The 15022-nt window shown below is 41.5% G+C and overlaps 1 protein-coding gene across 1 annotated transcript in view; it reads left to right on the top strand.

The window, feature by feature from the left end:
* Window positions 1-203: 203 nt before the first annotated feature.
* Window positions 204-15022, top strand: part of ERICH3 (glutamate rich 3) — a 113146-nt gene continuing 98327 nt past the window's right edge. The window contains exons 1-3 of the mRNA XM_059138523.1: window positions 204-430; window positions 4236-4446; window positions 11139-11196. Of these exons, the coding sequence (XP_058994506.1) occupies window positions 204-430; window positions 4236-4446; window positions 11139-11196 (496 nt within the window). The remainder of the gene's footprint in view (window positions 431-4235; window positions 4447-11138; window positions 11197-15022) is intronic.

Here is a 15022-nt window from a genome sequence, read left to right as displayed (position 1 = left end):
CATCATTCATTTAATATATTTGTTAAGCACCTACTCAGAACCAGGCACCATTCCGCTCCCTGGCTATCCATCAGTGACAGCCTGTGGTTTCATAGCATTTGGATGTTAGTGGAGAGAGGCAGTGATAAACAGGTTAAGTACATGGGCTGTTGAGTGATGATAAGAGCTATACAGACAACTAATGCAGAGTAAAGGGCAAGAGAATGTCGAGTGCAGGTGCTATTTTATATAGTGTGGTCACGGAAACCTTCGTAGAAAGGAGGGACCTAAAGGAAATGAGGGAGTCAGTGGTGCAGATAGATATCTGGACACAGAGCTTTCCGGACAGAGGGAGTCGTAGATGCAAAAGCCTTGAGGAAGAAACCACCATCCTTGGTGTGTTTCCGGAAGACCGAGGTGTTCTGATGGGTTGGGATGAGGGAGTACGAGGGTAACAGAGGTTAACTCCAGAAGGTAACAGGGAGCCTTGCAGACCAGTGGAAATGTTTAGATTAAATCTGAGTTAAATGGGGAAAAAAGAATCCATTAGCATTTGGATACCGAAGGAAAAGCGCTCTGCTACCCAAAGCAGAGAGTGGTTTATACAGGGAGTAAGTGCACGGCCTTGTCTGACAGTGGATACCACGTATTCCTTAGATTTATTCTGACAGCAGGGGAAATCCTGGCCTCTTCTGCATTTTATTTAATTTCAATTTATAATTATAGCCGTTCATCTAAAAATTTCAAACCTTCCTTTGAAAGCACATTATGGTGATCCAGATTTCCCAAGGCCCTGGGTGTGTTTTTTATGGGAGTATTTAAGCACTGTTGATACAAATTGGTGTCTCTGGGCCCTTGTTTCCAAATTGCATTCATTAAATGTTTTCAGGTGCGATCAATATTTTTTGAAAGTCTCCAAATTTAGTTTGTAAAATTGCATGCTTGGATGGTGGAGCAATTATCCTCTCATATGTTGAGAAATATTTTAACTCTTTCCTAAGACCACATACAAAGAGAAAGAAGACATCTACATTGAAAGACGGGGCTTTCTCTCTTTGTTCAAGGAAAAGAAATATTCCTTTTATTTTGAGCCATATAAACATAAAACAATCCTTCTGTTTTTTCAGGGTCCACATTTAAATGTGCTCTCATACTGGCTGATGATACCCTTTCATAAAACACTTTGTATGACACCCACCCACATTCCCTGCCCAGTTCAGGTTCTCTTCCATATTCACAGCTTCCTACTTGACCAAACTTTAACGAGTCTTCCTCCCTCCCTCCACTCTGGAGCTAGGCTGATTTTTCTAGTGGAAAACTCTGATCCTGTCACTGTCCTGCTTACATCTTCCAGTGGGTCCCTGCAGCCTGGATCACGGAACCCACACTTCTAAGCTTCCAAAGCCCTTGTGGGTTGGGGCCCTGTGTGGTCTCCAGCCACAGCTCTCTCCACGCTCTGTCTTCTCTAGGTGCCTGAAATAACTTCTGGTCAGTAAACACACACTCTCAGCCTCAGAGCCTTGCACACATGCTGTTCCCTTCCTTTCCCGTGTGCGCCACTTTCCCCGCTGCATCATGCCCACTTCCTACCTTGCTGCTCATAAAAAACTGCTCATCCTTCAAGACTTCAGCATCCCCGCCTCTGGGAGGCTGTCCTTGATCCACGAGGATGGGTTGGCTCCGTGCCCCAACCCCACCAGCATCTTAGATGAGTACCCAGCCTAACTCTAGGTGCTGACATCTCCATAGATGGGTGTGAAGATAAAGAGATTTCTTTCCCAGGAGGCGGTTAGACTGGTAAATGGAAGAATCAGACCTTCCCTTGACAGTAGCCCCGGGACCTGTGGCGGAGCCTGGGGCAACACCAGGTACTCTCTCGAAAGATGGGTTTGTTGGAATAAAAGCTATCTGGAGGACCCTTATCTGAATTCGGTTTTTTGCTGCTGTTGACGAAATGCAGTTTGTTTCTCGCCAGAAGGTGTCACACTAACTCTACGTTTTCAGCACCGTTTTTGGCTTTCCAGCTTTGCTCTAACATATTAATTGGGTTGTTATGGGAAGGAGATGATAATTTAGGCACTGTTTACAGAATAAAACTGATTTAACCTTCAGTTTTTCTGTGAACATTTTTTTTTTCTAAACCCGGCGTTCCAACTGAAATTGCCAAAGTAAAAAGGAAGACTTCAAATTTAAAAAATGATTAGAGTGAAATAAAAATTCAAGATAGCGCATCAAGTGAAGAACACAGGAAAAATGCGAAGCACAAAATCAACACCTCAGAATGGTAATGGCCCAGTAATAGCTACAGCTACACAACTGTTTCTTTCCATCCCAAGTAAAACGCAAAGGGTGTTTGGTATTTGAGCAGAAGTGCTGAAAGGAAAAACAAGGCCCAGAATGAAATGTGCCTTGTTTGTAGGCTTTCTTTAACTTGGAAGAACTCAAGATCCTGAGTAACGAACTCTTAATCATGCATCCATGAACATTATGCGTGCAACAATTTTACATATGGAACCGGAGGAGACAGAGAATCAAACAGGAAAGGAAACGTGAGGAGATGATAAATACTCCTGGAAGGTATGAAGACATGAGTGAAGGGAGGGTTTTTTTTTTTTAAGAAAAATAAGATAGAAAGTGTCCCGGACCCCATCACCGAATACTTGTAGCTCAGAACAATAAAAGAGGCAGAGAGTCCTTGGAGTCAGAAGGTCCGGGTTATGGACTCGAAAATGTACTAGCTGTGTGACCGAGGGCCACATAGATCTGACCTCTCAGGCCATCTGTGTTTCCAAACGTAAAATAAAGCTTATCTCCAGTGTTGGGAGCATCCAATAAGATAACCCACGAGAACACGATTCGTGTTCTTTAAAATGCTACATTAACATAAAGCAGTCTTACAGGAGAAAAGTGAAGGTACGTGTATTGAGCATGTTTCCCTGTGACAGGTGAGTGCTGGGCACTTCACTTACACATGCCTTCCATTTCTTCCAGCGGGGCGAGACTCTCTCCCAGTCAATGACCTGCAGCCACAGCCCCCACCTGCCTGGTCCCCTTTCTTTCTTGGCCCTGTCACCGTGGTCCAATAAATATACAGTGACCATGGATATTGTTACCTGTCCCGAATCATTGAAGGATCTTCACAGGGGGTGCGCTTTTTTAGAACTAGTGACTTGTGGCAGTGCTGAGTTAGAATTAGTGCTTCTAAGAAATCTCTGCCTGTTTGCCAACAAATGCCTGGTGGGATGCTTTCTTTTGAAATCAAAAGACATAAAAGAATTTGCCGAAAGATCAAGAAAACATATGCCTTTTAGATCTTATCGGGTGACTAGATGAGACTGTTTTTCCTGAAAAGGTTTCTTCTATTACAGGGTAAAACCAATTTTGGAAGATAACACTTTGATACAGCAGGAATAACCTTGCCTTAGACATGCTCTTAATAAATGTTTACCAAATAAATTAAGATTAGTCCCTATAACCTGACAATATTAGCAATCTATAGTTCTAAGGTTATTTGTTTCAATACATGAACAGAATTGTAACCTGTTTAGTACTTTGTGATTTTCATTCCAGAAATAATTGGATTTGGACAGGCAAAATGGGTTTTCTTGCATGTACATATTTTTGGATGCATTGGAGTCAAGAGGGTTATTATTCTAATGAACATCGTGTGGCCTGGGTAAAGAAGAAGTAGCAAAAATAAAATAAAATAAAACAAAATAAAATAGTGAAAGAATAAGGAAATTCCAAGATTTTACTCAGCTTAAGGTGTAGAAAGTGAATCCTATAGCAGTATGTGTCCTCAATTTGATCCTTTCATTTGTCCTTAGCCTTTATATAGGTTATATTTGAGGTGTTTGCTGCTAAAAGAAACTGAATAATGCAAGAAATTAAACTTTCATCCTAAAAAATTTGTAGAAGTTTGGAACAGTATCACACAAACACTGTTGGACTATTAGCAATCTATGCAATGGCTTATAACTCCCATAGATTTTCCTGTGCAATTCTGCAAATTTCATTATTTCCGTGACTGTTGAACTGAAACTATTGCCAGTTATAAAAAGGCAGGGCAAATATTATGTCAATTACTGATTAGTAGCTCTACTCCTTGACAAGTTTACCAGTGTTGCTATTTGATGTTTTCTGCAGAGTGGAATTAATGTTCTTCCAGGAGGCAATGGTAATGAACTAAATTTCACATGCACAGAGGAGACTGGACAGCAGGGCTGTCTTGCACTTTGGTCTTTATCTGTAATCAGGTGCTTTATCTCCAAGAATCCTGTCTGTCAAGTTCCCCCAAATAAGCTGGACTTATTAACACAGGTTGTTACTTCTCGTTCTGATAATGAGCTGCACTACTGGTGGTTGCTCAAAAAACCACAGAAAAGCAGAGCAGAGGACCTGTCATTAGATACCGGACTACATAGGCAGTGGGAATCGGATATGGCTTTTAACTCCGTGCCATTGATGGTAATTTTTGGTTGCTTGCCTGATTTGCCTGGGGCAACTAAAAACATCACCTTCGCTTTATTCAGGCTAATTGTCAGCCTGTACAGTGGGGCCAAATTTGAGAAATGATTGACAGCAGGGTATATGTCCTCAGGTAGAGAGATGACCTTCCAGTTCATAGTCATTACCACTCAGTCACTCAGGGCTGGCCTGCCCCCAAAGACATTAGTGGAGGCCGGCCATCTGATGAGACTAGAAAGCTCTGGGAGGAGCAGCAACCCTTCCCCAAGCAGGTGTTCACCATTCTCGTTGCATCATTGACCATCCCTGTGCGGGAAAAGCTGCATGGCGTAGGGCCTATCGGTGACCTTGTCTGACACCCATTTGTGTGCGGGGAGGGCGTTGGTTCGGGCTGGACGCCATCTGGCCTGATTTGGCCAGCCGTTTCATCATGTCCTTCTCCCCGTTGATGGATTTCTCTGCCTAGCACAGTGTGTCAAGCATTAGCTAAGTAAGTAGAAAACAGTGTGTAAACTCTGATGTTGCTTCTCACATTTCTCCTCTAAGAGAATCGTGAAGGCTGCCTGTCTATGACTTGTCTGTAATTTTAGGAAACACACATGATGATAAAATACGCTGCTATATATTACATCCTATATATCACAAACTATAGATTATAATCCATCACCTTTGCAATCCAACCACATCTCAAACTCTGCTCTTTGTCCATGTGTTCTTTTTAAGCACATTTCCCACACAGTGAAACAATCGTTCTGTGTCTGTCACTTTCTTCGGGGCTTCTTGTGCTCTGTTGTTTAACCAAACTCATATCAGAACTAAAATCTCTATGAACAAGCTGTCAACAAGAGTTTCCCCCCAGTTTGAGGGGAAAAAAATCAGAGGCATGAAAGCATTCATGAGGGTCTTCTTGTGGTCTTTCCATCTCTGTCTTTGATGAACTTCTAAGATCTCTGCTCATCTCTAAGAATGCCTCTCTTTCTTTAAAAGTGATTTTCCTCTTTGGCTTTGAGAAGTTTTGTTTACCCTTTGGGAAAAATCTTCTCCCTCCTACAGGTGCTGGAGTTGCCTGAGGATCCAGTGGCCTTCCCAGTTCTGTGACAATGCCCAGAAAGGGATACCCAGGAACTCTGGCAGGACAGGGGGCAGCCTCTTCTCCTTCAGACCCTGCTGAGCAACCTCATGTGGGGGCAGAAACCTTCATCCAGTCTCCCTTAGATGTTCCCACCAGCATAGTTGTCTCTACTTTCTTTATCTTCAGTTGCCCAGTAGATAGCTGCTGGCTCACGTGGGGACATAAATGTATGCACGGGTTTCCCACTGCCTTCCTGTGAAGGATCAGCCTTCCTGCAGTCAGAAACAGTGGGCAGATTTCTAACCACAGATAATTTTGATATGACAATTCTAGAAAGCATTTCTAGAAGGCAACGAGAAGCTGAGCCTGTGAGCTGCTGCCTTGTGAGACTGGACTATTGGACTATTAGACTCGCCATGCAGTCTCATCTGCATGGGCCTGTCACTCCCTAGTGTCTTACATTTTTCTTTCTCCTTTTAAGTTTTTGACTCCTGATTTAAAACCATAAGGTTGAATGAAGCATTCTAGATTGAACATCTCTCTCACAGTGGAGTTGGCAGAACTCATTAATACACAGAGCAGTGTTAGGTTTTTAATTTTTATTCTCACTCCCTTTTTATTTATTTTGATTTTTTTAAGATTTTATTTATTTATTTGAGAGAGAGAGAGAGAGAGAGAGCGAGCGAGCATGAGAAGGAGGAGAGGCAGAGGAAGAAGCAGACTCCCCGCTAAGCAGGTAGCCCGATGTGGGGCTCCGTCTCAGAACCCTGGGATCATCACCTGAGCTGAAGGCAGATGCTTAACCGACTGAGCCCCCCAGGTACCCTTCAAACTCCTTTTAAAATTGGATCATGAAGGAATAAAAAATAAAATAGGTTCTTTACTGTACCATATACTCTGAAGGGCTATTTGCTTAGCTACACAAGACCTGATAAGAGCTTTGAAATTTTCACATGTAAAGGTTGGATCAAGCACCTTATAAAAGGCCTCAGCCTCCTTTAGAGGGAAGGTAAAGAGGTTTCCTTCTTCCAGGGCTGGTGGAGGATCATATCAAATTGTCACAGTCTCTATCCTAGAAGAAGCCTTGTAATCCATTTAGCTCAGTATAACTCTTTATGAAGATCTCTAAAACATTTGATTCCCCTTTTGATCATTTATCAGGATAAGGAACTGTCTACCATCAGACATTACCCATTCTATTTTTGGACACATTCTCCAAATATGGGTGGGTGATATGGATGTAAAGTATGCCCTTTCTCATAGGGTTGTTGCCATAGGGTCTCTAATTGTTGCTTGTTTCTGGAAAGTTCTTTCTTTTACTGAGCCAAAAATCATCTTACAATTTCTCCTAATTATCTACCATGAAACTTCTCAGTCTCTTCTCTCTTCTGCCTCAAACCCTTTAAACATTTGACGGCGCTGATACTCTTCATATTTGTATTATGCTTAATTTAGTTATTTCAATGGTTTCTTCTATAAAATGTCTTCCAGTGTATTCCCTGTTTTAAGAAAGTTATACTTGAAATTGCAATTTTATTTTATTTTTTTACCTTCTGCAAATATGTTATTTCTCTTTTTTTAATGTTTCAAGTTTTTATTTAAATTCTAGTTAGTTAACATCTAGTGTCATACTATTAATTTCAGGAGTAGAATTTAGGGATTCGTCACTTACATGCACCATACAACACCTGATGCTCATCACAAGTGCTCTCCTTACTACCCTGTCACCCATTTAGCCCAACCCCCATGCCCATCGCCCCTCCAGCGACCCTCAGTTTGTTCTCTCTAGTTAAAAGTCTCTCTTATGGTTTGCCTCCCTTTCTTGTTCTTTTCTTTCCCCTGTGTTCATCTGTTTTGTTTCTTAAGTTACACATATGAGTGAAATCATGTGGTATGTATTTCTGTGACTGACTTCTTTCACTCAGCATAATACTTTCTACCTCCAACCACGTCGTTGCAAATGGCAAGATTTTATTCTTCTTGATGGTCAAGTAAAATTCTATTGTGTGTGTGTGTGTGTGTGTGTGTGTGTGTGTGTGTATACACCACCTTCTCTATCCATTCATCGGTTGAGGGACACTTGGGCTCTTTTCATAATTTGGGTATTGTTGATAATGCTGCTGTAAACATCAGGGTGCATGTGCCCCTTTGAATCAGTAGTTTTGTATCTTTTGGATAAATTCCTAGTAGTGCAATTGCTGGCTTGTAGGGTAGCTTTATTTTCAGCTTTTTGAGGAACCTCTGGAAAACCTACTATTTTCCCGAGTGGCTCCACTAGTGTGCCTTCCCACCAGAAGTGGAAGAGTGTTCCCCTTTTTCCACAACCTTACCAACACCCGTTGTTTCCTGATAATTACATTTTTAAAAAAGATTTTATTTATTTATTTGACAGAGAGACACAGTGAGAGAGGAACACAAGCAAGGGGAATGGGAGAGGGAGAAGCAGGCTCCCTGCTGAGCTGGGAGCCCGATGTGGAGCTCCATCCCAGGACCCTGGGGTCATAACCTGAGCCAAAGGCTGCTGCTTAACGACTGAGCCACCCAGGTGCCCCAATAATTGCATTTTTAAATGTAACTCTTTTATTTTGAAACGTTCATTATAATGTCCCGGAGTAAGTGAAACAGACTTTTTCTATCTTAGTTTCAACAGAGGTGCCATAGGCAGAGACTAAAACAGTAGGTGTCAGTAGGGCTCTCAAGTTACACAACTGCAGGGAGCACCATTCACATCATGGTCTACATGAGCAGCATGGCCTGCAGTCTTGCATGATCCTGTGCAACTCTGCATGACAGTTCTTCACGCTTCCCAGAGAGAAGTGTTGGACACATACATATGTGTTAGCCCGTCACTTACTACCAGGGTGTGGGAAGGAAAAGTCATTGCAAGAAGGAAGAAGCCGGTGCTGAGGATTTCACTGATAAGTGTGTTGATTTCTCCCTGTTCCCACACCCACCTGTCATGGGTAAGAGGGAATGCTTTCCCCTTACCTTAAACCAGAGGAGAAAGGCTTCTAGAGGACACCTTAGAGAGCTTTGACCTCACTTCTGAATTTGGAAAAATGCAGTGAACAATATCTAAACTTGAGTTACGACTCATGGAAACTCAGTGTTCCAGATGTGATCCTATCAAAGCAAAATATAGAAGAACTTGCACATCAGAGAATGTAAACCAGTATCACATTGATCTTTTTAGTTTGGAGATCACATTGATCTCGAAATTGCCTTATATTGAATTTCCAAGCAACCATCCAGGTATTTTTTCATCCAGACTGTAATTCAGTTAGATATCTTGATATTTTAGATGTGCAAATGATTTTTTGAGGTTAAATCAGAACCAGCTTGCTCAGAGGCAGACCATTCAATGTGGATTTAGAATACCTTGGTTTATATTTTTGTCTTCTGGGTTGGTGAACCCATTAATCTCTTTGAGCCTTGATTTTCTCATCTGTGCTGTGAGAATACTGGTATCTCCTCACCTTCCCCACCCTCAAAATTATGAGAATTTAGTGAAGTGATGTGAATGTGTTGTTAGTGCTTCGGAAGGACTCCAGAAATGGTTCCCTTCTGCTTTCATGATGACACTCTCAATTTGTATCATTCCCAGACACCCTGCAGGGGACAGTATAACACAGAGGCTGAGAGCCATTGCTAAGGAGGCGTCACCACTTAACCAGCAGGTAACTCTAGGCAAATTACTTCAATCCTTTGCTTAAGAAATTTTCCCTGTAAAAAGGGGGAAATAATAGTACTTGAGTATAAGATGAGACATGACTTTTAAATTATTTTAGCACAGAGCCTGGTACATGGCATGTATCCAGTAACTTTTAAAATTGTCATTACTGCTGTAACTCTAAGGGCTTCTTATTTTCTTTGATGTGTCCTCCAGAAATCTGAACAAAATTCTCTTTGAAACACCATTGACCACTGTGCTTGCTCTGTGGACAACTGAATGCCTTTAATTTAGACTGAAAATGACTGGTTCATGTCCAGAAGTGGGGGGGTTAGAGAGAGGAATGCCCACAGAATGGTTTTTGCTGGTGTCTCATTAATTTTGACCCACATTTTTTACTAAAATCTCTTTCCAACCCTCAGTGATGTATCCTCCCCAAAATTGAAGGGTGCTGTGTCCCCCAAAGTGACAAGGTTGCTTTGATTCAGTTACTTTTATTTCATTCATTAGTTCTTCCTTTTATTGAACTCATGAAAAAGTCATCTGTGTTTCTGCTGTGCTGCTTCCCAGAACCTCTCTGCACTGTAGCAGATAATCTGGGTTATTAGGAGCTAAGTTGCAAAGAGGGAGAAGAAGGTTAATTTAGGCTTGTCCTGGCCAAAATTTGAGATTTGAGGTATAGTGGTATTAACAACATTTATATAACAAAGAGTTCCTTGTACACTTTTTTTTAACTTTGTACTTGTAAAAATATTTATTGAAAAAGAGTCACAAATCTATATAAAATGCAGTTTATTAATGTCATAGATTAAAAACATATTTTATTTGAAATTATTGTCCCAGATTATCCAAAGTTTTGAGTTTATGACTTAACACCATAACATTTTTTAGATCTTTCTTTTTTATTTTTTCTCATTGATTCATAAGCATCAATAGTGTCCTTATAAATCATCATAAGTGGACCAAAGCATACTTTCGATTATATCAATGTACAAATGTATCAGAATGAAATGATTGATTATAAATTCTGATAAAAAAGAAAAAAAGGAAAACTTACTTTTAATTAACTTTGGTCATTCTTCCCGCTGTAAATATATTATTTCTTCTAGACCTGTGCAAACCCCGAGAATAGCTTGTGAACCCATATTATTACCTTAATAAACCCTTAGGAGCTGGGAATCCCAGATGGGAATTGCCAGGTATGGCTTTAGCCAGGATCATTCAAACCAAATCATTTAGTAGGAAAGGATGTTGTGTGTATTGAAGAAAATGATGATTTATACTCTAAATGATTTATTACTTGTTTCTTTAAGAAGTTTATCTTAATTACTAATATACTAGTAAGTTTTCACTTATGAGAAATGAAATAACTACTTTTAGGGGAGGAAGCAAGAGCTCTGGATCAGAAAGATGTGGTTCCACTTACAAGTTGGTTGATGTTCATTGAGCTAGTAAACCTCTTTGAGGTTTGGTTTCACCATATATAAAAAGATCAGGGGCGCCTGGGTGGCTCAGTGGGTTAAGCCGCTGCCTTCGGCTCAGGTCATGATCTCAGAGTCCTGGGATCGAGTCCCGCAGAGACTGCGGGAGAGTCCCGCAGAGAGCCTGCTTCCCTCTTTCTCTCTCTGCCTGCCTCTCCATCTACTTGTGATTTCTCTCTGTCATATAAATAAATAAAATCTTTAAAAAAAAAAAAAAAGATCAATAACACCTAACTTCTAAGATTGGTTTGAGGATGAGAGAGGACGTATGTGTAGAGAAGATAGTGACTGGCTTGCTGTAGGTAGTTCTTCAAGTGTAGTTTATTATGAAGGCGAACAAGTTACCATATTCTCAGTGCTTACTGTATACCAGGCCTCCCTCATTTTCTGATAAGAAAACAGGGGTAAGCACTTATCAGTAGCTTTCCCAAAGTCACATAACTATTATATAGCTTATTAATTGCTCTAGGCAAGTTCTGGTGTGATAGCCAACAACCCGCAGATCTCGGTGGCTTTAAATAGCAAAGGTTTGTTGCTCTTCTGTGTTCCTGTCCATCTGGGGTTTGGGGGGACTGGAGGGGCTCTGCTCCATGCTCTTTTCAGTTGGGAGGACAGGCTGAGGAAATGGTCTCCATCTGGAAGGTTGCTGGTTGCTGGGCCCAGGGGAAGAAAGAGAGAGAATCCAGCACAAGCTCTTAAAATATTCTTCCCAGGAGGGACACATCATTTTCCACTCACATTTCATGAGCTGGGTCAGGTCCTATGGTCCTGCCTAACTTCAAGATGATGAAGACATGCCAGCCTGTCCTATATCCTGAAGTGGACAATAACCAGACATTGGTGAATAGGAACAACTTCCGCAGGGACAGAATTCAAATCAAACCCAGATTTCCTACTTCAATATGAACAAAATAGGGGAGCTGGAACCTCTTACCTCTTCTTAAACCTGTTCTTTATAACATGGCCATACTGGTGCATCTAAAGAAAATGCTCACAATTTATAATGTCACATAGGTATGATGACTCAAGTCCGAGAGCAAGGACATGATGCCAATCAAAATGAAGGAGATTTATGGGTTTCCTACTTTTTGTGATTATGGATAACTGGAACTGTTATCCATTTAAGTACCCATTTAAGACTTGGCCTCTTTCTTTGTCATTTATTTGCCTTTTAAGTCAGTAAAGCTGCATTTTCTCCTCGTCTTTCTGTCCCTGCTGGCTAACGCTTCTCTACATCATGACGGACCTGGTGTTAACAACTTGGCCTCCTTTCCCCCAACCCTTTGGCTTACTGCTGAGGAAATAGCCTCAGTTGCTGTGTGTGACTACAAGGCACAAAAAAGGGACAAGACCATACCTTTTGTGCTTCTGTTTCCAGTGTGGTGGAACTTGGGCTCCAAAGAGCATTCACCCTCCTCCCCCCATCTGAGCCCGACTGACCATTTAGCTCAGGGATAAAACCTCCCTGTGGAGATAGCCCTGCACACGTGCAGACAGACATCCCTGCAATCACAATCTCTCCTCCTCAACCAAAATGTGGAATCTGAAGTGGCCTTTATTGAATGAGAGAAAAATATATTTATGTATTTTTTTTTAAGGGACACTTGAAAGAAGGGAGGAATCCCATAATTCTAATCTTGAGTCAACTATGGGGGCTGTGTTACTAAACTGTATATATCCCAAAGAATCGCCAAGTTTTTCCTTCCAAATGTATTTATATAGCTCAGGAGCTGTATTTTCACTGCATTGGGTTTTCCCGCAGTTGACTCGTGAATACTCTTTGTCTTCAGCTCCCACTCCAGGATGGTTTTCCTGTTTGCCTGTTCTTTGATGCTTCACCATACTTCCCTTTCCTTCGTAACAATAGGAGAAGTCTCATTAATTCAGAATTTGTGATCTCTCCAACAATGATGGAACTTTTTTTGTTTTTTACTTCTGTGCTCTTAGGGAGAAATGTTGGCTTGAGCAATCATTGGTGAAGGCATACTCAACTATCTTTAAGGGTGCTTCTTTACATGAAACGAATATATTAATTACCAAAAAAAAATCTTTATCTAGTCAATATTTATTCAGGATCCTATCAGGTAGCACTTTCTTAATCTGGGTTACTGTATGAATTTGTAAGTAATAAAGCTGTGTTTTTATTTTAAAAGAGTTACTATAATTAGATTGTTTGTTCTATGAGTTTGACTATCACCTGCTGCCCATGGAAAGAATCCCAGTCTTCTGCTCAAAGCCATGAATATACTTCTTACCTGAGTTTAAGAAGTGTGGTTTTGTTTATATGACCCAATGCAAGGAGTCTAGCTGTAGAAAAGAGGGAAAGATCATTCATCAGTAGTTTGTGATGCCGGCATTCTGGAAGACCTCTGGAAGAAGCTCTCCTGCTTCTGCAGAAAAGCCAAGTCCATTGTCATTTAAACCAAATGAAGCTGTAAAGGTTTTTAGAGATGGGTGCTCTTAAGGGCTCCAGAATGTGGAATGTTCCATTTGCTCTGTCGGAAAACAGATGTGCAGTAATAAATGAAATTCCTGCTCTTCAGTTTCTTTTCTCTAGTCACATTACCGAGCTACTGTTCTTAGACAAAGTTGGGAGGAGAACAGTTGGTACTACTGAGAACAATTTTCCTTTGGGATCAGTGACCTTACCGTTATTACCCTCCCCATCGTGTGGTCATGCTTCCTTGCCTCTGGGACGTGGGAAGGAATTGAGCAAAGTGTTTAAGAGTGTGGGTTCTGAAGTCACAGAGAATGGGATTTAAATCTCAGCTGGGACACTTGCCAGCTGGTATGTAACTTCTCTGAGCCTCAGCTTTCTCATCTGGAAAACAGGGATTAAAATAACACCTGCCTTATAGTTGTAGGATTCAAGGATTGCAGCACTGAGCGTAGAGCCTGATAATGGTAAAGTCAATGGATATTCTCTGATCCTAGGACAAGTGGAGCTGAAGTCGAGTTCTGTGTCCTCCAAGTATGCTCTCTGTTCTCTTGGCGAACAGCGATGGCAGCCATCTGTAGCTGCTTAAAACACCGGATCCAGTAAGCAAACCTTGTCTTCCATTGCATCAGGCCACCGTGATGGCTCTTCATGCCTGCGGTTTCAAGTGCATTTTTGGCTAATGGCGGACATGGATACAGAGAGCTCCCTAACATCTAACACATTCATTCATGCATGGATTAGGCTAAAGCCAGGGAAATCATTACTTAGGACTCCTATTATGTCATCTTCTTCATGTATTTTTCTCCAACTGGAGTGCCCAGGAAAATATGGCTTACACTTCTTATATCACTTATTTAACAAATGTGTATTAAATATTCTGAAATTCATGGCAATTTGGTACTAAGGGAGAGAGCAGGAACTTAGTTTGGGGGTGGAGGAGAATAAGACACACGTGCAGACAATACTGTGTATAAGAATATGTGGCATGGTCCCCACAGACAATATACATCAGAAGGGGAGGTGACCCCCACAGCTGTGGCTTGACACTCTTGAACCCTCTTCAAACCCCATTTCCTTGACAGAGCCATTAACTTCCTACCTTTTCTCCTTTTTATCCTCTTCCTTTTTTCTATTCCAAATCACAGCCTCCATTAATGTTTGGGCTACAGAAAGGAGAAAGGGTCTGCAGATACTGAGTCCACGGTTGGCTTGAGAAGCGTAAGTAGGGTGGTATTAGCTTGGGGAAGACATGCCTCTTCCCCCCAGGCTCCATCCACCTGGCAAACTCCTGCACAGCTTTTAAGGCTTATGGTTAGAACTGTCTCCTCCTTGAATTTTTCTCTGACTTCCCTAGAGAAACTTTTTTGGGGTAGGGATGGAGAATGTATTTATCAGTAATATAATTACTTGAAAACAATAAAAATAATGAATATGTTTTCTTTTTCTTGCAGATTTCTTGCAGATTTTGCAGGTTATGCCTCCCCCATAGCCTTTATGTTTCTCTCTTTTCCTTCTCTTCTCCCCTATCAAGGCCAATCTTTTCCCTTTCCTGGGACAGAATACCTGGGAGAGGGTGGTGAGGAAGGATCAGGGTGTCAAGACTAGAGAGAATAAGAATGTGATTTGTGAGAAGTGATATTCACCATCCCAAAGAGTGGGAACATGGCTGGAAGTGGTGGGACGAAGATAGGACAGGAGCGTTAGTCAGAAGGCCCCGTTACCGTACCTGCTGCATACTTCCATCATAGGACTTAGCACTTGTCATTCTTTGCCCACACGTCTGTCGAGTTGATAGCCTTCAAGCTTGAGGGCAGACAGGTGTTCTGGCCATCTTTGAGACCTCGGGTGTAGCAAATACCACTGGTTTCCCATCGTCCCTGTGTAAGTTCATTGACTGCAATTCAGCTGATCTG

The sequence above is a fragment of the Mustela lutreola genome, chromosome 10, assembly GCF_030435805.1.
Source record: "Mustela lutreola isolate mMusLut2 chromosome 10, mMusLut2.pri, whole genome shotgun sequence".
In the NCBI taxonomy this organism is placed as follows: Eukaryota; Metazoa; Chordata; class Mammalia; order Carnivora; family Mustelidae; genus Mustela; species Mustela lutreola.
The sequence above is the reverse complement of the archived record's forward strand: the minus strand, read 5'-3'. Positions and strand labels throughout refer to the sequence as shown.